This window comes from Tachyglossus aculeatus, chromosome 1 (genome assembly GCF_015852505.1).
Source record: "Tachyglossus aculeatus isolate mTacAcu1 chromosome 1, mTacAcu1.pri, whole genome shotgun sequence".
Taxonomy (NCBI): Eukaryota; Metazoa; Chordata; class Mammalia; order Monotremata; family Tachyglossidae; genus Tachyglossus; species Tachyglossus aculeatus.
In genome coordinates this window covers 170,024,095-170,047,976 of record NC_052066.1, presented here as the reverse complement: position 1 = coordinate 170,047,976, position 23,882 = coordinate 170,024,095, and the positions used below count along the sequence as shown (strand labels likewise).

Here is a 23,882-nt window from a genome sequence, read left to right as displayed (position 1 = left end):
CCTCTTTGATGGCAGGGGTCATATCTACCGTCTCTGTTGCATTGTACTCTCCCAAGGACTTAGTACAGTGATCGGCCCCCAGTCAGTGCTCAGTGAATACCCGGGATTGATTGACTGGGACTTGAACTCTGGAAAGAGACAATACTGGGAAGGGAGAGCTAGGCTCTCCACCTCTCTGGGTCAGCAGCTTCAGTCCCGGGAAGCAGCCTGGGAGAGCTGCACCTCCCTTTGGCTCTTTTATTTGGAGGAGGGGGCTCTGTGTGAGAGATACAAGTGGGCTCATATGTGTTGCCGACTTGTACTTCCCAAGTGCTTAGTACACTGCTCTGCACACAGTAAGCACTCACTAAATACGATTGAATGCACCTCCTCTTGGCTCTTTTGTTTGGAAGAGGGGGCTCTGTGTGAAAGACACAAGTGGGCTCCTATACGTTGCCGACTTGTACTTCCCATGTGCTTAGTACAGTGCTCTGCACACAGTAAGCGCTCACTGAATACGATTGAATGAATGAATCCCCATATGCAGGGGAAAACCCCAAACCCTCCAAACCATCCTCGAACGTGACCCTCTCGGATTCCCTCTGGCCAGATGTCCGACTGGTCGCCAGGCTTGATCCGCATCTCTGGCTACCATTCCATCCAGAAGCAACCAATGGTAACAAACTTTTCCAGGCAGCCAAGCTTGCAAAAGGATGGCCCACAGGCTATGGTGACTTACCAAACTGAGCCATCAATAAAGGCCTTGAAGGAGCTTACAATCTAACAGAGGAGTAGGACACTAATAATAATAATAATAATAATAATAATAATGACATTTATTAAGCACTTACTATGTGCAAAGCACTGTCCTAAGCACCGGGGAGGTTACAAGGTGATCAGGTTGTCCCACAGGGGGCTCACAGTCTTAATCCCCATTTTACAGATGAGGTAACAGGCACAGAGAAGTTAAGTGACTTGCCCAAAGTCACACAGCTGACAAGTGGCGGAGCTGGGATTTGAACCCATGACCTCTGACTCCAAAGTCCATGCTCTTTCCATTGAACCACGCTGCACTAAAATAAATGACAGGTAATAAATAATAACAATTGTGTCATTTGCTAAGCACTTACTGTGTGCCAAGCACTCCAGTAAGTACTGGGGTAATAATTATAATAATGGCATTTATTAAGTGCTTACTATGTGCAAAGCACTGTTCTAAACACTGGGAAGGTTACAAGGTAATCAGGTTGTCCCACGGGGGGCTTACAGTCTTAATCCCCATTTTACAGATCAGGTAACTGAGGCACAGAGAAGTTAAGTGACTTGCCCAAAGTCACACAGCTGATTATTGGCAGAGTTGAGATTTGAACCCATGGCCTCTGACTCCAAAGCCCGTGCTCTTTCCACTGAGCCACACTGCTTCCAGATAATCAGGTCAGACAAGGTCCTGGTCCCACATAAGGCTCTCAATCTGAATTTTACTCCCCAAGTGTTTAGTACAGTGCTCTGCACACAGTAAGCACTCAATAAATATGATTGAATGAATGAATCTAAGTAGGAGGGAGAACAGGTTTTCAATCCCCATTGTACAGATGAGGGAACTGGGATACAGAGAAATAAAGTGATCTGCCCAAGGTCACACAACAGGCAAATGGTGAAGCCGAGATTAGAACTCAGGTCCTCTGGTTCCAGGCCCCTGCTCTTTCCACTAGGCTAGGGGAAACAACGGAGTATAAAGATCTGTACATAAAGTGTTGTGGGAAGAGGCAGGGAGGTGAGTTTCAGGGTGCTCAGGGGACAGGGATTCAAGTGCATAGGGGACTCAGGAGGGTGGGGAGATGAGAAGCAGCATGGCTCAGTGGAAAGAGCACGGACTTTGGAGTCAGAGGTCATGGGTTCGAATCCCGGCTCCACCACGTCTGCTGTGTGACCTTGGGGAAGTCACTTAACTTCTCTGAGCCTCAGTTCCCTCACCTGCAAAATGGGGATTAAGACTGTGAGCCCCCCGTGGGACAACCTGACCACCTTGTATCCCCCCAGTGCTTAGAACAGTGCTTTGCACATAGTAAGCGCTTAACAAATGCCATTGTTATTATTATTATTATGAGAGATTAGTCAGGGAAGACTTCCCGGAGGAGAAGTGATTTTAGTAGGGCTTTGAAGATAGTGAAACCAGGGGTCTGCCAGATATGAAAGGGAAGGGAACTCCCTCCACAGAAATGACACTGGGATCAACGGCTTTTCTATCTGAAGCATGATTCATTTCCTTCGGTACTTCTGACATGGTTGGTGGAAGTCTGAAATGGTTAACTGGATGATGAATAGTGGTATGTCCCCCCACCCCCAAAGTCTGACTCACACCCCACGGTGATGGAGGGGTGCAATGTCTGCAAGTCGGGGGAGAGCCATCCGGGACATCTCCAGAAAAGAGGGGGTGACAGCAGTTCAGAATTAAGGAGGGAGCCAGGGGAGGGGGCAGGGGTTGGAGGGGCAGGTGACTGGCTGGGGGGATGAAACAAATGCCACCAACATGCAGGTGAAATATGGGATTTCTGCTCATGGGTGGGGGCCACCTTTATAAGGTCTGGCCTGGGCGCCATTGCATTGATGTCCCAAGTGGTGGTCATCTTGAGAGGGTCAGGTGTTCCTGCCACATGCTGCCCTGAAGCTACCCGTGATCTTGCTTACCATTTGAAGCCAGGCCTGAGGAGAGCCCAGGCCAGTCCTGGGGAGGTGTAGTGGGGAGGGTTTCCTCCTGAGCCCAGGCTCCCCGCTCAGATCATTTCCCTAGAATGACTGGTTTGGGGATGGGTGGGGGGGAGAGTCCACCGCTTCTCATTTTCCATTTCACAAGCCAAAAAGCTGCAAACTTCACCACAGCTTGTAATCACCTTAATGGAAGCAATCACTACCACACGTCACAACTGAACAACCAGAACATTTGCAGGCTCTTCCAACAACTGCACGCCTCTGGGTACTGGGGACGGGAGTTCTAGATGAGGTGGAAGTTTCGATCCGCTCCACCTCCTGAACTCGTTCTGTGAGAGGGCATTGGGATGGAAATGAATTGACAGCAAACCTCCTCCGGCACATTCTCCAGTGGATTTCTGTCTTCTCTACAAAACTAAATGTCCCTGTTGAGCTCATTGTTTCTCCGGTTTTGAAGTGACTACATGGCCAAAGGCAGAATTCAAACTTCAAGAAATCCTCAAAATCTGTCTGTTAGCCTGTTTTATGTCTCTTTTACATTCCTTGAAAAATCAGTCAAGGTGATCCCTTACTTTCCCCCAAACTATCCAGCCTCGAAAATGAAAACACCTTCAAGTACACTCCTCTATAAAGAAGGACCTGGATTCCCCAGGGCTACCGCATGGAAATGGCTTCAACTCTCTCCCGCCATCAAAGCCTTTGAGGACTAGCCTGTGATTTTATATGGCCAGAAGTATAAAGGACATCATTAATCCTTGAATGTGAGTCCTGAACCACTGACAGAGGAAGCCAACAAATTCCACGGGGCTTCTGTAAAGAGGAGTCCTTTGAAGGGACAATGAAATTGGGCATTTGGAATTTTCACAGTTGCAATAGAAAGTTCTGCTTTTCCTTGGCGTAAATGAGGTTTTTTTCTAGCATCATCACAGCGGGAAGATCCGATCCCTCCCCAAATAGTCTGAAGCAGTTGTTCCTCTGTTTAAACAGTCCATTCGGATGTGTTCAAGGGTGGAAGAAAGAATGAGATAGTTCCACCATTCGGAATGTTTCCCTCACTCCAGAGCCTCTGCTAATTAGCTGTGGTCTCGGTGCATCTGGTTTTAGCAAAGACAACCTGGGTGCCCATTTTGGAAATGTGGGCATTTTTTCCATACTGAGTCACAGGGATCTTGGGGGAAAATCTGGGCAGAACCAACCATTACGCCTGTGGATTTCAAGCTTCTCTTTAAACTTGTCACGCAAGCAAGAATGCAGGCCATTAAAACAATATGTTCGCTGCCTTCTATCAAGTCAGTAAAATGCAGGGATTGTTTTTTAATTGCCTAATGCCTGTTGGCCCTACGTATAGTATTTTTTAAGTGTTTACTGTGTCAGGTTCTGTTCTAAGGGCCAGGGTAGGTATCTGTCAATTGGGTTAGACACAGTCCCTGTCCCACAGGAAGCTCTCAGTCTAAGTAAGATGGAGAACAGGTACTGAATCCCCATTTTACAGATAAGGAAATTGAGGAACAGAGAAGCGACTTCACCAAGGTCTAACAAATTGCCCAAGGTCACACTCCCAGGTCCTAGCTCTTTCCATTAGGCCACACTGCTTCCCTGTGCCGAAGTTTGGAACTTAAACTAAAATGGTTTTCACAGTACAAGAGCACCTTTCCTAAAATGTGGACCACTAGATGTAAGGAACTCTGAATCAGAGTCCTAGCTCCTCAGGGATGGTTTGGAGAACAATAGAATGTACTTACTACCTGGGGGGGTCTTGGAATTTTTGCAATTCATCATCTGTAAATTGAAGGTGGTACAACTTACCTAACTACCAGAAGAATTTTGTGGCTTAAAGGGCAGTAAAGGATTTTATAACTGCTAAGTACTATCCTCAACACTGTTATTGAAAGGTTCCATGTTTTTTAAATAGAATCCTAAGGTATAATAAGCTTTGCGGTTTGATATCTACACTCTCTTGGCTCATATTTTAAGAGGGTGTAAGTTCAGTTCTGTATAATTGCATGCGGCAGGAGTGTTTCAACAACATATGGATCATGACTGGGTTTTAATTTACAACAACTTCAATCAGTGGTATTTTTTGAGCACTTAAAGCACTGTACTAAGCACTTGGAAGAGAACAATGTAAGAGCTAGTAGATGTGATAGCTGCCCATAAGAAGCTTACAGTCTCCCACCCAACCCTTTACATTTAATTTCCATGCCCATCATCATCATCAATCCTATTTATTGAGCGCTTACTGTGTGCAGAGCACTGTACTAAGCGCTTGGGAAGTACAAGTTGGCAACATATAGAGACAGTCCCTACCCAACAGTGGGCTCACAGTCTAAAAGGGGGAGACAGAGAACAAAACCAAACATACTAACAAAATAAAATAGAATAGATATGTACAAGTAAAATAAATAAATAGATATCTATTTATTTATTATCTATCTATCTATTTATTAATAGAGCAGTATAGCCCATCTAAATAAGGGAGAGCCAAGCTATTAATAGAGCAGTGTGGCCCATCTAAATAAGGGAGAGCCAAGCCCAACCTGGTGGATATTTAGTTCTCAGTTTAAACCAGTTTTTACTGATAATTCCAAAGTTCAACCAAATCCACATTTAATTTCTATTTCCCCCCAACTCTGAATTAAAGAAATTTGAAAACAAAACAAAGGCCATGTTTTGCCACTATACAAAGCAATATGGACCAGCAACTGGACAACCGCCCACTGGGCTAGCGATTGTATCCTGCTGCCACATCTTGGCAAGAACATAATAGAGTCGAAGCAGTACAGAGACAAACAACCAAGATGACGAGGGGGATGGAGAAAGCAACCTTTTGCGAAGGCGCCAAAGCGATAAGGACTTCTGGAGAGGAAGGAGGAAGGCTGAGGGAGAACCTATTGAAATCTACAAAATCAAGTCGAGGGTGGACAGGGAGATCTCTTCTTCTACCAAGCCTCATGACACCAAGGCGAGGCGGACGCCGATGGACGCTTGAGGTGGGTAAGTGCAAAACCAACTAAGGGAAAGCCGACCCTGCGGAGTGGATGGTGAGCATATGGAATGTGTGATCACAGTGAGCTTTTTGGGAGAAGCTATCAGTAGGTTCAAGGGGCGTTTGGATAAATTCATGGATGGGACATCCGTAAGCAGCAGTTGGCGGGGGGCAGAGTGTTGGTCTCACCAGCCACTGGCTGAGTGAGCATCTTAACTAGTCATCCATGCCTCCCCACACTGCCCCTGCAACTGTGTTACCCCCAGGCCTCCTCACCAACTACCTCCCCCATCACCACAGGATGGGAAGAATCGGCAGTGGTGGCAGGGAGGGAGGTGGTTGCCTCTGTGGCTCAAAAGTCTCCAAGCTCCTCTTCTAGCCACATCTTTTGTTCTACTGTGTATTCATCCTTTACTTGGATTTTGTGCTTTTATTGTTTAACTGTCTCCTTACGTATCTGTCCCTCTCCTTCTTAAATTGTGAACTTCTTGGGGACCTGGGACTCTGCTAAATTCTCAACCATGTATTCTTTCTAGCACCTAGTACAGGGTTTTCCACAAAACAAGTCTTAATAAATACTATTATTACTACTATTACTACCCCTACTACTACTACGACAAGAAGCAGCGTGGCTCAGTGGAAAAAGCATGGGCTTTGGAGTCAGAGGTCATGGGTTCAAATCCCGACTCCACCACTTGTCAGCTGTGTGACTTTGGGCAAGTCACTTATCTGTGCCTCAGTTCCCTTATCTGTAAAATAGGGATTAAGACTATGAGCCCCACGTGGGACAACCTCATCACCTTGTAACCTCCCCAGCACTTAGAACAGTGCTTTGCCCATAGTAAGCACTTAATAAATGCTATCATTTTATATAACCACCACCACAATAGGCTATTAGAGGGATGAGTCGGGCTGAGGGAAAAATTTGGGATGTGAGATAGACGGTACATCCTTAAACATTAGGGGGATGTAAGGAGGGAAATGACTGTGCACATGTCTGCTGCATGACCTTGCTCAAGTCACTTAACTTCTCCCTTCCTCAGTTCCCTCATCTGTAAAATGGGGATTAAATACCTGTTCCTTCCCCTCTTTACACTGTGAGCCCCATGTGGGATGGGGGCTGGGTCTGATCTGATTGTGCTTTGTCTACCACAATGCTTAGTTCAGTTGGCTCATAATAAGTGCTTAAGGAATACTGTAAAGCTACTCTTATGCGGGGATCACGCCTATCAACTCAATTGTACTTTCCCAACCACTTAGTACAGTGTTTTGCACAGAGTAAATACTCAATAAATACCACTGATTGAAATACCAGTTATTGTTATCTCACAGTTTCTCTGAGTAACCTGTTGACGTGATCAGAGACAGAATCTCGGGATGGACAGACCACTGTTCTGCTCTTTTATAATTTATTAAGGAAACTGAGTATATTAGGTGCAGTGCAAAGAGCAAAATGTTTGGGACAGAACCTATTCCAGATATCTGATTATTTTGAATAACTGAGAGGGGAGGTAGACAAAATATGGGTCTCATTTAAGGGCCCAGATACTCCACTCCTGCCAGTAAGTCTATACTCAGAGCAAGGGGTGGAGTGCGTTAATCACATCAATGAATTCATTTCATCATTTACCAAAGGTAACACACTTTGAAAAGTAAATCACCACCTATTTTAGGTGAAGATTTAATTATGTAGGTATAGGAATTTCTACGTGTATGTATAGGGAGCCCTTCTTTTTCCATTTTCCCCTAAAATATCTGTATATTTTAGAGCACTCCCAGCTTCCTTTAAAAAAGTGGTAGCAGCTGTTTTCTTTAACAAAAATGATGGAATTTGAAACGGAGGATGCCACAGAGTGCAGGGTTTCATCCTAAGGCACTTCCTTCTTTGAAGACATCACCGCCCGAGGAAGACACTGTTCCCCCCGTGTGAGCGGGAGGGAAGTGTTCATTTGCGATCAGAGCCCGATCTCCAGACAACAGGATTCTGCAGCCCCTTCTCTTTTCCTCTTTTTCAAAAATCGGTACCTAAAGCCAGCTTGCTGACAATTTGCAAGCCGCAGGGACCAGGGTGAATGAATTTGGAGGTTATGATGCAAATCCTCTCTGTTATTACCCACCACTCCGGATTCCAACTGACAATGTAATGCAAGAAATAGCCCTGACTCCAGCATCGACTTAGAAATAATACTCACTTCTGTCAGCCTTGTGGATGGGCTCAGAAACTGTTTTGGGATATATGAAAATATTTCACCATCCCATAAAAGTGCACTGGGCCCTGCTTGGCCTACAGTTATTGCAGGATTGTGGCTTTTAAGTGATTGAACCCCTACCCTGTCCACCAGATCTGGCACTGCCAGACTGCCACACCTTGCTGATTAGGTGATCAACAGTGATGTCGTCTCTGCTACGCATACCCACAATAAAATGTTGTTAGCCAACAGATCAAGGTACTATAAAATTCTGGCAGGAGCATGTGGACATTCAAAGGGACACCATGCTGGAGAATGTCAGAAAATCCTCCTCCTGCCCTCCTAAGGCTACACCCTACCCAGTTAATCTATGAACTTTTCAAACAACCCTTCTATATTTCTCTGCCACTTTTTGAGAAATCATGGCCAGTCATTCTTTACAGCCAAATTTGTTCTTTTCTTCCAAAATGGGGGCCGCCTTCAACTACCACACTCATTATCATCATCATTATCATAGTGGTGTTTGTTAGGTGCTTACTATCTGCCAAGATCTGTACTAAGCACAGGGATTGATACAGGGTAATCAGACTGGAAACAGTTCCTGTCCCACAAGTGGTTTGCAGTGTAAGTGGCAGAGAGAACTGGTAGACTGAATCTTCATTTTATAGTTGAGGGGCCTGGGGCACAGAAGTGAAATGTCATCATCATCATCGATAGTATTTATTGAGCGCTTACTAAGCACTCGGCGAAGTACAGTGCAACAGAGTTGCTTGGCACGTTCCCTGCCCACAACGAGCTTACAGTTTAAAGGGACTCTAGGTGTCTTACTTAAGGTCACACAGCTGAGGAGTGGCAGAGCAGGGATTAGGACGCAGGTCTCCTGACTCCCAGCCCCGGGACCCATGAATCCTAAATGGGGATTAGGAAATGGAGCCTAGGGCTAGAAATTAGGATTTCTAGGCTCCATTGTCAGCAATCCCTGACTCAGAAGCCGTGTCTGCCCATACAGAACAAAGGAGAGTAAAAGAGGGTGCAGACATCCAGCAGGTAGTCAGTCAGTCAGTCATAATTACTGAGTGCTAACTTTGTGCAGAGTACTGTACTAAGCGCTTGGGAGAGTACAGACTAACAATAAATAGACATATTCCCTGCCCACAACAAGTTCACAGTCTAGAGAAGTAGCATGGCATAGTGAATAGAGCACAGACCTGGGACCCAGAAGGTCATGGATTCTAATCTTGGCTCGGCCACTTGTTTGTTGTGTGACCTTGGGCAAGTCACTTCACTTCTCCGGGCCTTTGTTACCTCATCTGTAAAATAGGGATTGAGACTGTTATCCCTTCGTGGGACAGAGACTGTGTCCAACTATATTGGCTTGTATCCACCCCAGTGATTAGTACAGTGCCTGTCATACAGTAAGTGATTAACAAATACCATAATTATTATTATTGTTAGAGGGACAGACAGTCATATAAATAATTACATGGACTTCCTGTCACCCCAGTGGCTAACAGGACCCCCACTAGATCCAAAAGGATCAACAGCAGGAAGAAAGGAGAACCCTAACCACCCCACACTAAAAGCAGACTCCCACAGAGGAGAAAATCTGGGGGGGTCGGGAGAAGAGGGAGTTGTCCTGAATTATACAGCTGGACTGTTTCAAAAGTCCAATTTATCAACTCTTCATTTCCCTTTGCCTGGGTAGACATAAGCAGCCTGCACTTCCCCTGCTCTGTGCCACTTAACCCCACTGGGTCCCAGGTATCCGCTCCCTCGATGCCCAAAGGCTCCTTTGTTTTCCTTCGCCCAAAATTGGCAGAAAACACGGTCTTCTCGCTGGAGACCCAAACTAATCACACTTGCTAGGCAGCAGGACGCCCCACTTGTACCCAACCTTTCAAAAACTTCAGCACTAAATGCTGGGAAAGTTTTCGCTTGCTTACGCTGGCCCACCAAACTGCAAGTATTCTGGCAGAAGCTGAGAAAGGGAAGAAGAATAACGTTTCTTTGAATTTAGTGGATCCTTTATCAAAGAATTGTCCAGCGTTCATTGATGCTGAGCAAATAAATGTTTCCTTTTTCTTTCTTTTTTTTTAAATCTAAAACTAAAATCCTGGATCTTTCTATTTCCTGTGAGAGAGGGAATTAGGGAACAAAGGAAAGAGGGGAAAGGGGGCTTGAGGGTAATTTCCTTCTACCGTCCCTTGGGTGAATTGGCCGCCAAGCCCCCGTCTCCGGTAACAGCAGTGACTGCCTGGGTCATTTCCAGCTCCTGCTGACTCCAGAACCTAACTGCTCCCACTCCAGCCCAACTCTACTGCCCGCTCAGCCTGCTGTTCCCCCTCCAACCCAGCTCCCCCAAAAGCCTAACTCTGCTGTCTCCCAATCAACCCAGCCCCAACTGACCCCACAGCTTATGGCCCCCACTCCAGCCTAGCTCTTCTGACCCTTCAGGTCTTCCACTCCCCCTCCAGCCCAGTTCCTGTGCCAGTGGAGCAAGTTTTCTGGATCTCGAGCCGATGAGAGGCCAGAATTTAAGCCCTGGAAACATAAAGAGGCTGGGAGAGAGAGAAGATGAATCGGCTAATTATGCAGCTCTGGCTAGAAGATCAGGTGATCCTTCTGGGCCATCTCCAAATCCTTTCCTCCCCCAACTCTGGTGGAGCCAATGGAGACTTTTCTCAGCATCCTAACTACCGGTAAGCTCCAAGAATTCCTGCCTTGATTCCGGCTCCCCACAGAATAAGGATGAGTCCTAAGCCCTGAACCATCTTGGCAGTTCAGATGTTCATTTATTCATTCATTCAGCTGCATTTATTGAGCGATTACTGTGAGCAAACCCCTGTACTAAGTGCTAGGTGAATGTGTAGTGGGGCAGGGTTGGAACAGGAATTCACTAGGACCTCGTTGTGGTGGAGGGAATCTCTACCAAATATACCAAGGGTGGGATGTCTACTCCACTCCCTAGAGGGATGTCTACCCCACTCCCTAGAAGGATGCATGATTGGGTCATGTCCAGCCATGAAGGGAACTCTGAAGGAGAGAGAGAAAGAGACGGAGAAGAAGCAGCGTAGCCTTGTGGAAAGAGCCAGGGGCTGGGATTCAGAGGACCTAGGTTCTATTTCCGGGCCCACCGAGTATCTGCTGTGTGACCTTGGGCACAACACTTACCTCTCTTTGCCTCTGTCCCCTCAACTGCAAAATGGGCATTCAATACCGTTCTTGCATCTTAGACTTTGAGCCCTAGGTGGAACTTGTGCCAGCACTTAACCCTTCATAAGCACTTAAATACCACAATTATTATTATTTTTATTATTAATAAAGAGACAATGACAAATGATGATAAGTGGAAAGAGCATGGGCTTGGGAATCAGAGGTCATGGGTTCTAATCCCTGCTCTGCCACTGGTCAGCTGTGTGACTTTGGGCAAGTCACTTAACTTCTCTAAACCTCAATTACCTCATCTGTAAAATGGGGATGAAGACTGTGAGCCCCACGTGGGACAACCTGATTACCTTGTATCTACTCCAGTGCTTAGAACAGTGCTTGGCACATAGTGAGCGCTTAACAAATACCATCATTATTATTATAATGATTTTAAAGGTATTTGTTAAGTGCTTAGTATGTGCCAGGCACTATATTAAGTGCTGGGGTAGATAAAAGGTAATCAAAAGAGACAGTCCCTGCCCCACCTGGGGCTCACAGTCTAAAGGAGAGGGAGAAGAGATACTGCATTCCTATTTTACATATGGGGAAACTAAGGCCCAGAAGAGTTTAGTGACTCGCCCAAGGTCACACAGCAAGTTAGCGGCAGACCTAGGATTAGAACACAGGTCCTCTGACTCTCAGTCTTTCAATTAGGCTTTGTTGCTTCCTCAGCATGATCTAAATAAGGATAGAGACAGAGAGAGAGACAGAAAGGGGTGGGGGAGAAGACAGAGGGAGGGAAGAGGGAACGAAAAGAGGTGGGGGAGGAGAGGGAAAGAGAGAGAGAAAAAACGAGGTAGAGGGAAGAAGAGATTTCTCTATTATCCATTATATAGTGAGGTTTCGTTTAAACTCGGAGTCACTGAAAACTGCAGCCTACAAATGTAACCTGACACTTTAAGTGTTGTTTTGTTACAAACACCATAATTAAGGGCACTTCAAGGCTCCTCCTCTGTTAGAGAACATCTTCTAAACGATGTGTTGCTATAGTAGTTGTTATATTTAAGACCAATTTCAAAGCCAAAACATCTACTTCCAGAGAAACAATGATAGCAATAAAGCAGTGGTGTTTATTAAAGGCTTACTTACTATAAGCTAAGTTCTGGAGTAGGTACAAGACCATCAGGTCAGCACATTCCCTTATGGGGCTCACAGTCAAATTAGGAGGGAGAACAGGAATCGAATCCCCATTTTACAGATGAAGAAACTGAGGGACAGCAAAGTTCAATGACTTGCCACAGGCCACACAGCATACAAGTGACAGAGCTAGGATTAGAATCCAGGTCTTTTGACTCCCAGGCCCCAGTGGGACATGCTCTGAACAGTTGCTGAAATGTTTAAGACATTTGTTTTCAGCATTTGTTTCCGAAGTAGGTTAATATTTGCAAAAGAAGCACAAAAATAAAAGGTTGGTGGGGTGGGGAGGTGACTTGTGGGGGCCGGATTTTGTTGGAGGATAGAACAATCAAACTTCTTCAAACATTTTTCAAAGTGAAAACCCTTTGAAAACTCAATTTTTGCACAACAAACGGGGCAATTACAATTTCCATCTAAGCAACAATTTCCAAAAGCATCTGAAGGAGCAAATAAGTGTGTTGATAAGGTCAATATCCCCATCACATCTTCTCTCTCTGCCCCTTATCTGGGTAACTAGTACTTGGGATTGAATATTTCCATTCTTGGGCCAACACTCCCCAAATATTTTGGAACTGCATCCCATGGGATGAAACAAGGGGATGTTTATTCACATGAAGTTAACTTAAAACTGGGTGAAATTTCCTAAAATATCCTCATTGGAAAATATTCTCCCAAAAAGAACTATTGAAAGATCACATTTTGGGGGTAATAACTTTGAACCTGACACCAAGCTACAGGACTGTATCAATCAATCAACCAATCAATTAATGGTATTGAGAGTTTTCTGTGTGCCAAGCACGGTACTTTATGCTTGGGAGAGGACAGAACAATAGATTGGTAGACACAGTTTCTGCCCTTAAGCGGGGAAGCAGTATGGTCTAGTGGATAGAGCACAGGCCTGGGAGTAAGAAGGGCCTGGGTTCTAATCCCAGCTCTACCTACCACTTGCCTGCTGTGTGACCTCGGGAAGGTCACTATCAATCAATCAATAGTATTTATTGAGTGCTTACTGTGTGCAGAGCACTGTACTAAGCGCTTGGGAAGTACAGGTTGGCAACATATTGAGACGGTCCCTACCCAACAGTGGGCTTCTCTGTGCCTGTTACCTCACCTGTAAAATTGTGAGCCTCATGTGGGACATGGACTCTGTCCAACCTGATTAACTTGCCCTAGCCCAGCGCTTAGGACAATGCCTGGCACTTAGTAAGCACTTTAAAAAAATTGAAGAAATATTACAATCTGTAGATGAGTCTGGAACCTCAGTGAAAGGGCAAAACAGGGACATTAAATTGGCCTGTTCTGCTTTGGCCAGAGGTATTTGGGGAGAGGATTTTTTTTTCCAAACAAAATATTTATTTGGACCACAATCTACCCAAAGCAAATCTAATGCTCAACAAGACATTTTCAGGGCAACAGATACATTCATGTTAACATCTGTAAACACGGATCCCTCGTCTCCTCTCCCAGCTCTCCCAGGAATCATGCCATCAGCATATCTACCTGTTGGACAAGTATCATTCTGAACTTTTCCTGACCACACACCCAAATCTGGGATCCTGGGAAGGGTTGTGGGGCCTCACGCAGTCAGGCACTGAGGGGAAGTGATAAGCACAAAGACGCCGGCCTTCTTCCTCCATCTTGGCAGCAGCTGCCTTTGAGAAAGATTCCTGAATTCATCCATTCTCATGCAAGATCAATCAATCATTTATTGAGCCCTTACTCATGCGGAGGACTATACTAAGCACTTGAGAGAGTGAAATATAACTGAGTTCGTAGACACATTCCCTGCCCACAAGCTTACAGTCTACAGGGGAAAACAGCCACTAGTATAAATAAATTACAGATACATACCAAAGGGCTGTGGGGCCGAGGAAGGGGGGAAATCCAAGTGCAAGAGGGTGAAAAATCGGGGTCCCCAAAAGCCCTGTGTGATCACCAGTGGTGCTACAACTGATGAAAACTGGTTGACAAGAGGGATACAAACATTTAGGCCATTAAGAAATACGTAATCATGGATTTTTTTTAATCAAGGAGACGTCATTTGGAGATATGATCAATAACTGCTTGATAATGGCAATAGTTAACAGTAGCAGTGCAAATACCTAGACAAAATAATTACAGGGATTTTTTTTAAAGTGACTTTTCCCAACTCTAGCCTCCTAAATAATACTTTGGATTACTCTTATTTGTATGTGTGCATGCACACACACACACACACACACACACACACACACACACTCTCTCTCTCTCTCTCTCTCTCTCTCTCTCTCTCTCCACTCCCCTCTTCCTTCCAGAATCAAACCCAAAGTCAACTCTTCTGGAAAGCTTTTTTGTAGAAGAGAAATATTGCCATGTTGTAAAAAATGATGGAAATGGACCCCAAACTCTCTAAATTTCAGTTTTACTGTACGTAGAATGTAAATATAGCAATCAAAAATGCCATATATGAACTATGTGTTAATTTAATAGTAAATATTCCAACTGCTGTGGTTCAGATATTTTCTGTTTTAACGCTTACTTACTGAAGCCTTGGGTGTTCCATGGTTACATGTTGGAACAGTTCTGATTTTTCTCTGGGGAAAACAGGCTAACCGCTTTCCTTTACCGAATTGTTTTTGGTTTCTAAAGTAATCATAATTATTGTATTTGTTAAGCACTTACTAAGTGCCAGGCACTGTACTAAGCGCTGGGGTAGATACCAGCTCATCAGATTGGATACAGTCCATGTCCCTCATGGGGCTAACAGTCTTAATCCCTATTTTACAGATGAGGTAGCCAAGGCATAGAGAAGTGAAGTGACTTGTCCAAGGTCACACAACAGTCACGTGACGGAGTTGGGATTAGAACCCACATCCTCCCACTCCCAGGCCCTTGCTCTTTCCACGAGGCCATGATCACGTGAGGTTCAGTGCACATCTTCTACTACAATTTCAGTGACTCACAGGAGTTGAACCAGAAACATAAAACTCAAATAAGTCCACAAAGACAATATAACAGATGCAACCAGTATGTCCAAAACTCAATATGTCCAAGACTGAACTCTTTATCTTCCCTCCCAAACCCTGCCCTCTCCCTGACTTTCTCGTCACTGTAGATGGCACTACCATCCTTCCCTTCTCACAAGCCCGCAATCTTGGTGTCGTCCTCGACTCTGCTCTCTCGTTCACCCCTCACATCCAATCCATCACCAAAACCTGACAGTCTCACCTCCGCAACATCGCCAAGATCCACCCTTTCCTCTCCATCCAAACCGCTACCTTGCTGGTTCAATCTCTCATCCTATCTTGACTGATTACTGCGTCAGCCTCCTCTCTAATCTCCCATCCTCCTGTCTCTTCCCGCTTCAGTCCATACTTCACGCTTCTGCCCGGATCATCTCTGTGCAGAAACGCTCTGGGCATGTTACTCCCCTCCTCAAAAATCTCCAGCAGCTGCCTCTCAACCTATGCATCAAGCAAAAACTCCTCACTCTCGGCTTCAAGGCTGTCCATCGCCTCGCCCCCTCCTCCTCACCTCCTTTCTCTCCTTCTACAGCCCAGCCCGCACCCTCCGCTCCTCTGCCGCTAACCTCCTCACTGTACCTTGTTCTTGCCTGTCCCACCATTGACCCCCGGCCCACGTCCTTCCCCTGGTCTGGAATGCCCTCTCTCTGCACATCCACCAAGCTAATTCTCTTCCTCCCTTCAAAGCTCACCTCCTCCAAGAGGCCTTCCCAGACTGAGCCCCCTTTTTCCTCTCCTCCTCCCCACCCCCCCCCACCCTACCTCCTTCCCCTCCCCACAGCACCTGTATATATGTTTGTACAGATTTATTACTCTTTATTTTACTTGTACATATCTACTATTCTATTTATTCTGTTAATGATGTGCACCTAGCTTTATTTTTATTTACTCTGGTGACTTGACACCTTTCCACATGTTTTGTTTTATTGTCTGTCTCCCCCTTCTAGACTATGAGCCCATTGTTGGGTAGGGACCATCTCTATATGTTGCCAACTTGTACTTCCCAAGTGCTTAGTACAGTGCTCTGCACACAGTAAGTGCTCAATAAATATGATTGAATGAATGAATGAACCAGTAGATTGACCCACTGAAAAACATACTCTTTTAAAACTCACATTTGATTCAGGGGGACAACTTTTAAAGAGGTCTCCGGAAAGAAAATACAATTCCGTCCCTGTCTGGGTGCCTGAATGTGTTCACTATAATTACGTTCCAGCTCCCTGACAAACAGGTGTTCACTCTTTGCAACACTGTGGAGACAGAGGCCAGCTCCAGGTGATGTGTACAATAACTGGTAAAAGACCCTGCCTATGGGGGGAATCTCTCATGAATAATCATAATGACGGCATTTGTTAAGTACTTGCTAAGTGCAAGCACTGTTCTAAGCACTGGGATATATACAAAATAATGAGATTGGACACAGTCCCTGTCCCACGTGGAACTCACAGTCTTAATCCCCATTTTACAGCCGAGGGAACTGAGGCACAGAGCAGTGAGGTGATTTGCCCAAGGTCACACAGCAGACAAGTGGCAGCACGAAGATTGGAACCCAGGTCTTTCTGACTCGCAGTCCCGTGCTCTATCCATTAGGCCATTCACCTTGAATAGACACCGGGTTGTTTTCTTCCAAAAACTTTCCAAAATGAGCAAGTCTTGAAAGGCGGAACCGAACCTGCTGAATGGGTACATTCACCAGGTAGAGTCCTATGGAAGTTACCCAACGATCCTCGGGTCTGGGCCAGATTGCCTCTGGCAAAAGAGGTGTCAGGTAGACACAGTCAGAGACCAGGGGCATGAGGGGAGCTGGATTCACTGCCAGGAATGATTTTACCCTTCAAGAGCTAGTTAGGAGGACAACTTGCTTCCTCTAAAGCAATTATGAGCTTGCACATTCATTTCGTTAGAATTGGGAATAATAATAATAATAATGGCATTTGTTAAGCTCTTACTATGTGCAAAGCACTGTTCTAAGTGCTGGGGAGGTTACAAGGTAATCAGGTTGTCCCACGTGGGGCTCACAGTCTTAACCCCCATTTTGCAGATGAGGGAACTGGGGCACAGAGCAGTGAAGGGACTTGCCCCAAAGTCACACAGCTGACAATCGGCAGAGCCAGAATTCAAACCCATGACCTCTGACTCCAAAGCCCGGGCTCTTTCCACGGAGCCACGCTGCTTCCCGTCTGGCCCTGTTGGTCATCAATCCCCTGACAGGAACGGCTTGGGGGCGGGGGTGGAGGGGTTTGTGTTCGGATTTGGTAAAAACAACTCTGATGAGAGGAGTCTTTAGTCACTTTAAAGAGTCAGCTACTTACTGGATTCGTTAAGTTGTTGAATGGCATCCTATGTCACTGCTCATGGGTGTCTTCTACCACTCAATATCCTTCGGTTCTCTCCCTGTCTATATCTATACAGCTATGATATATCATTCAAGCGCTTGGGCGGGAGGGTTGCGTTCAGATTTGGTAAAAACAACTCCAATGTGTGGAGTCGTTAGTCACTTTAAAGAGTCGGCTACTTTCTGGATTCGTTAAGAGAGGAGAAGAAAAACAGAGAGAAGCACCATGGCTCAGTGGAAAGAGCCTGGGCTTTGAAGTCAGAGGTCATGGGTTCAAATCCCAGCTCTACCAATTGTCAGCTGTGTGACTTTGGGCAAGTCACTTAGCTTCTCTGGGCCTCAGTTCCCTCATCTGTAAGATGGGGATTAAGACTGCGAGCCCCACGTGGGACAATCTGATTACCTTGTATCACCCCAGCGCTTAGAACAGCACATAGTAAGCGCTTAACAAATACCAAAATTATTATTATTATGAAGAAAGATGACCTCGCCTGAGTTTTAGTGGGATTTATAAAGACAACCCCAATTACCAGAGGAGTGAAAATAACTCATCAGAAAACATGTACTATGCCCGCAGTAAGGGGCTTACAGAGGAACTGGAAAAAAGACATAAAAGACCTGAGTGGCTCGAACCTGCTGTTGAACGGCTCAGGAGATGCAAGGCGAGGATCCAGTAGAGGATAGTAGAGTATAATAGAGGATCCAGAATGTGGGATCCTTGAGGGAGGGAGTAATAACAATGATGATGGCATTTATTAAGTGCTTGCTATGTGCAAAGCACTGTTCTAAGAGCTGGGGAGGTTACAGGGTGATGAGGTTGTCCCACGGGAGGCTCACAGTCTTCATCCCCATTTTACAGAGGAGGTAACTGAAGCCCAGAGAAGTCAAGTGACTTGCCCAAAGTCACACGGCTGACAACTGGCGGAACCAGGATTTGAATCCACGACCTCTGACTCCAAAGCCGCGCTTTTTCCACTGAGCCATGCTGCTTCTCAGTGAGTAAGTCACTGAGGGTGAGAGGATAATAATAATAATAATAATAATAATAATGGCATTTATTAAGTGCTTACTATGTGCAAAGCACTGTTCTAAGCGCTGGGGAGGCTACAAGGGGATCAGGTTGTCCCACGGGGGGCTCACAGTCAATCCCCATTTTACAGATGAGGTAACTGAGGCCCAGAAAAGTTAAGTGACTTGCCTAAAGTCACACAACTGACAAGTGGATAAACTCAAAATTCCTCAGATGGGCTCAGGGGTGGGACTGAGGTCCGCAGGCCTCTGCTAATAGTTACCATTAGCAATGGGGCCTAGTGGAAAGGGCTTGGGACTGGCAGTCAGAGCCTTGGGTTCTAGTGCCCGCTGTCACCAACCTGCTGAGTGACCTTGGGCAGGTCATTTAACTTCTCTGTGCCTCAGTTTCCTCATCCATATGATGGGGGATATGAGAAGGGATGGCATTCCAGGCCAGACGCAGGACATGGGTGAGAGGTCTGAGGCAAGATAGACGACACCATATAGCAGGCAAGCGACGGAGTCGGTGTTAGAATCCAGGGCCCCAGATTCCCAGGCCTGTATTTCTACTGTATTTCGACTTCCTATATGAAATTTACTTGCAACAACTTATGGATCGTGTCATTTCAGAAGCCACTCGTGCTGGGGGAAGAACGTTCCCTAATTATTCCATTGTGCTATATCCAAATTGGGTAATAAAACATGTACTATAACAGAGTAGACTGCCCTAAACAAAACAAAAAAATCAGTTGAGGAAACTACCATTTTCCTGATGTAAGCATGAATCATTGCCCACGTCTCACCCAACAAGTGAACATGTAGCAATCTAGGGCAGGCATAGACTAAGGAAACAATGAATTTATTAATAAAGCCCAGTTTGAGAGGGAAACTCCATCCTTCTCTCCCCTCCAAACGATTCCGTGTGTAATACACTTCTCAGAAATGTACATCAATAATTCACTTTGGAATTCTAACAGTAATAATGGTGATGGCCTTTGTTAAGTGCTTACTATGTGCCAAGCACTGTTCTAAGCGCTGGGGGAAGAGGGGATACAGGTAACCAGGTTGTCCCAAATGGAGCTCACAGTCTTCATCCCCATTTTACAGATGAGGTAACTGAGGCCCAGAGAAGTTAAGTGATTTGCCCAAAGTCACACAGCAGACAAGCGGCGGAGCTGGGATTAGAACCCATGACCTCTGACTCCCAAGCCTGTGCTCTTTCTACTGAGCCACGCTGCTTCTCTAATTCTAATTCTAGGAAGACACATTCTTGTGATGCATTCCACCTTGGCTGGCAATATATTCTGGGGCTATTGGGTAGCATAATTTAAAAAGGGATTACTCTGTACTTTCCCAGGGATTTAGTACAGTGCTGTCTGCACACGATAGGCGCTCAATAAATACTCGATTGAGTGATTATTCAGAAGTGAATTCCCACCCTGATGATGAGTTCTCCCAACAGAAACAAGGATGAGCTCCATCCTGAGGCTTCAGGCCTGTGAAGCTACACAAGGGAAGGGATTATAGGCGGTAAACTCCCGGTGGACAGGAATCATGCTTATCAACTCTATTTTATTGTACTTTCCTGAATGCTTAGTTCGGTGTTCGGTACACAGTACTCATTTATTGAATGCCAGTGCTTGGCACATAGTAAGCGCTTAAATACCATCATTACTATTAGTACCACTGATGGACTGACTGATTATAGTGAGATGGTGAGATCAAAAAAAAGTGATTTTCAGTACTTGAATGACATTTGCCTATCACAGCCACTACGTGGCCTAAAAGAGGTTGAGAAGGACGTGATGACTGACTAAATCACTGGAGATTGGCTCAGACCTATTTATTTATTTCATATCCTAGGATTTTCTATTTCTAGGTAACTGTTTGAGAACCCGTGTTACCTTTACTGAAAATTACAGAGACGTGAAGCGGGGTCCAATCTCCAATCACATTGCCAAGGAACAGAGGTTTAGTTACCACTTTCTTCCTTACTTACGGGAAGAATAAGGAAATCCCTCATTCTCCAAATTCCCATTCAGAGAGATTGTTCTCCAATTTTTTTTCGGCCCCAGAGGGACTTGTTAGAACAGTCTAATAAGTGATCTGCACCTGTTAGCTCTGCCAAATACGTCTGCACCTGTTAGCTCTGTTAGAATCTGCCAAAAACGTAAATCCTTGGCTTAGCCTGATGAAGCTCTGGTAAGATCTCAGAGAGGCATTCATTCATTCATTCAATCGTATTTATTGAGCACTTACTGTGTGCAGAGCACTGTACTAAGCACTTAGGAAGTACAAGTTGGCAACATATAGAGACGGTCCCTACCCAACAGTGGGCTCACAGTCTAGAAGAGGGAGACAGAGAACAAAACAAAACATATTAACAAAATAAAATAAATAAACATGTACAAATAAAATAGAGTAATAAATATGTACAAATATATATATATACATATATACAGGTGAAAATATATATATATATACACATATATACAGAGGCAGCTGGTGTCCCTCTCTGCTTTCAAGCCCTGACACCCTGAGCAAAGCAAATCTGAGAATTTCAGACTCTGTGGCTGTCGGTCTGATATCTGTGACCCGCGCTAAAGATGGCTTAAAAAAGAATCGACCAAAAAAAAAAAAAAGAAGTCTTCACTAGCATTTCAGAATTAAGGAATTAAGTATTCAAAATCCCAGCTCCCTCGCTGCCCCTGAAAAAGCGATTCATTTCAATGGCCAATTGAAAGGCTTTTAAAGATCTCACTTCCTGGCCTGTGTTACAGTACAACGGATCTTTTCGAGTCATTTTATGGGCCTCCAAAAATGAATTCTTAAGCCCAAACTGATCAGAGGTCTCCAATGCCGGGGGCCACCCTGGATTTTTGTAGGCTAGGAGAGGCAATTTTAGGACAGTATTCACATGTGACTTTGGATTGTGACTAAGCTGGCTAAATTAGCCAGTTGACCAAGCAATCTCCCCCATCCCCCCAGCGGTCCCTTTCCCCTCCACGTCCCCACCCCCATTGCTATTGCTCACTTTTTAAAAGCTCGGACTTCCTCATCTGGGCTGGAGCATGCTCAGTCCATGCCCTGTTTCGCTCTCACAGGATCCTGGAACGTACCACAATGCTAAGGGATGCTTCTCCTACATTTCCACCCATCCCCCTACTCCATCTCTGCCAAGAGAGATGGGAAAGGCACACAGCTTGGGATAGGGTCCCAGTGTCCCAATTTTCAACGACGGTCATTGGCTGGTCCGCTAACTTTACCCCCAGTATAGTTATGTCTTCTGTTCCTAGTAAACTCTGGGTAACCTTCAAAGCTGTCAACTCATGGGTAATGAGGAGAGGAGGCCATTCAAACCCTCGTTTGCCAGCCCTCTTGGCTTTACTGAGGGCAGGGTACCCTGCCACTTTCAGCCCGTGGCTCGCTACACAACGCAATCCCATTTCTCTCACCCTCCCGGTTCAAGGGTGAACAAAGGACACTCTGTTAGCGGGACAGAACATGAATGTCAAGATTCCCTTGGGGAGGTTCATCAACAGTTCGTTTGTGCTCTTGGAGCTGAACTTTCCTGGGTGACTTGGTAACCAGCTCCAAAGCTGCAGAGCATGAGAACTGACACGAATCCAGAGGAGAAGGGCTAGGAAGATGACCATTTTATTGGCTCTTTCAATAATTGAGTGTGATTTCACTCCACGCAACTGCAAGATAAGGAATCCATTATGTGCCGGTCTGGGACACATATGCCTCCTGTTCATTTCTCATCCCAAACGGGCCCTCTGCCCTGTTCACACGGAGCTCTCGTCGCCTTCGAAAAGCCATGTAAGACCAATGGCTACCAATGGTCCCCAGGGGGAAACAACCTAAAACCCTGTCTTGTTTTTCAAGGTTCAAGGAGGGTGGGAGGATGGGAGATTTTGGCCTGTGAGGCTTCCCTCTCCGCCAGCTGCTACTTCAATTGTGTCTCTGCACAGGGGAGGCTGTGGAGATCAGCCAGCCAGGACAACAGGCTGGAGGGGCTGCTGAGAAACACAGTCCCACAGGAACTAAGGCCGGGGCCCAGCTGGGGTGGGGGTAGGAAGGGACTGCGGACTAGACGAGCTCTAGGCTAGACCGGGCTAGAAAAATAACCTCTCCATCAATAATATTTATTGGGCTCTTACTCTGTGCATACCACTGCACTAGACATTCAGGAGAGTAGACTTAGTAGACGTGAACCCTGCCACCAAAGGGCTGACAATCTACTGGGAGAGACAGGCACTAAAATAAACCACAGATAGGAAAAAGAAATAACAGTATAAAGACATACTGGAAGGTGTTAATAACCCAGTGCTTAGGTGACGTGGAAGAGCTGAAGTACCAGGAGACGTAGGGTGGGGAGATGCAAGATAAGGGATTTCAGATGGGAAGATGGGAAGAACAGTTCTCTGCTGGATGTAAAGGAGAGAGGAGCTCCAGGCGGAAGGGAGGGATTGAGGAAGAGATCTGCCATGAGAGAGATGAGAAAGGCACAGCGGGCAGGTTTGCTTGAAGGGAGTGTAGCCTGTGTACAGTGGGAGAGGAGAGAGGATAAGTAATGGAGAGAGCACTGATCAGGTGCTTTAAAGCCAATGGTAAAGAGGGAAGCAGCATAGCGTAGTGGATTCAGCATAGGCCAGGAAGCCAGAGGGTCATGGGTTCTAATCCCGACTCCGCCACTTGTCTGCTGTGCGACCTTGGGCAAGTCACAAAATGGGGATTGAGACTGTGAGCCCCATGTGGGACAGAGACTGTGTCCAACCCGTTTTGCTTATGTACAGTGCCTGGCACGCAGTAAGAACTACCATAATTATTATTATTTCATAGGGCAAAAGAGATTTCTTGGAGGAGTTGGGTACCAAGAACTTATTAGTCACTCAGTCCTCTATTTTAAATTCTTCCTCAAGTTAGAAACTTGAATCTTGCATTGGATTATGTCCGCCACCTTATTGGTCCTACTTAAATCCTCTTTTGCTCTGCTATTGCTATAGTCCTGGTAGTAGTATTGGTAGCAGTAGAAGTTATGGCGGCGACTGTAAGCTTGGTTGGGCAGGGAATGTTTCTGTTATACTGTACTCTCTCAAGTGCTTATTCATTCATTCATTCAATCGTACTTATTGAGCACTTACTGTGTGCAGAGCACTGTACTAAGCGCTTGAGAAGTACAAGTTGGCAACATATAGAGACGTCCCCTACCCAACAGTGGGCTCACAGTCTAGGAGGGGGAGACAGAGAACAAAACATATTAACAAAATAAAATAAGTGGTACAGTGCTCTCACCCATAGTAAGCACTCAATAAATATGATTG

At 45.5% G+C, this 23,882-nt stretch overlaps 1 protein-coding gene across 1 annotated transcript in view; it reads left to right on the top strand.

Moving 5' to 3' along the window:
- LOC119927660 (transcription factor Sp4-like) overlaps positions 1–3,398 on the top strand; it is a 44,189-nt gene extending 40,791 nt beyond the window's left edge. Inside the window, exons 4-8 of the mRNA XM_038746061.1 lie at positions 590–655; positions 2,233–2,264; positions 2,562–2,615; positions 2,834–2,953; positions 3,146–3,398. Coding sequence (XP_038601989.1) covers positions 590–655; positions 2,233–2,264; positions 2,562–2,615; positions 2,834–2,953; positions 3,146–3,398 — 525 coding nt within the window. The remainder of the gene's footprint in view (positions 1–589; positions 656–2,232; positions 2,265–2,561; positions 2,616–2,833; positions 2,954–3,145) is intronic.
- The last annotated feature ends 20,484 nt before the right edge of the window (positions 3,399–23,882 follow it).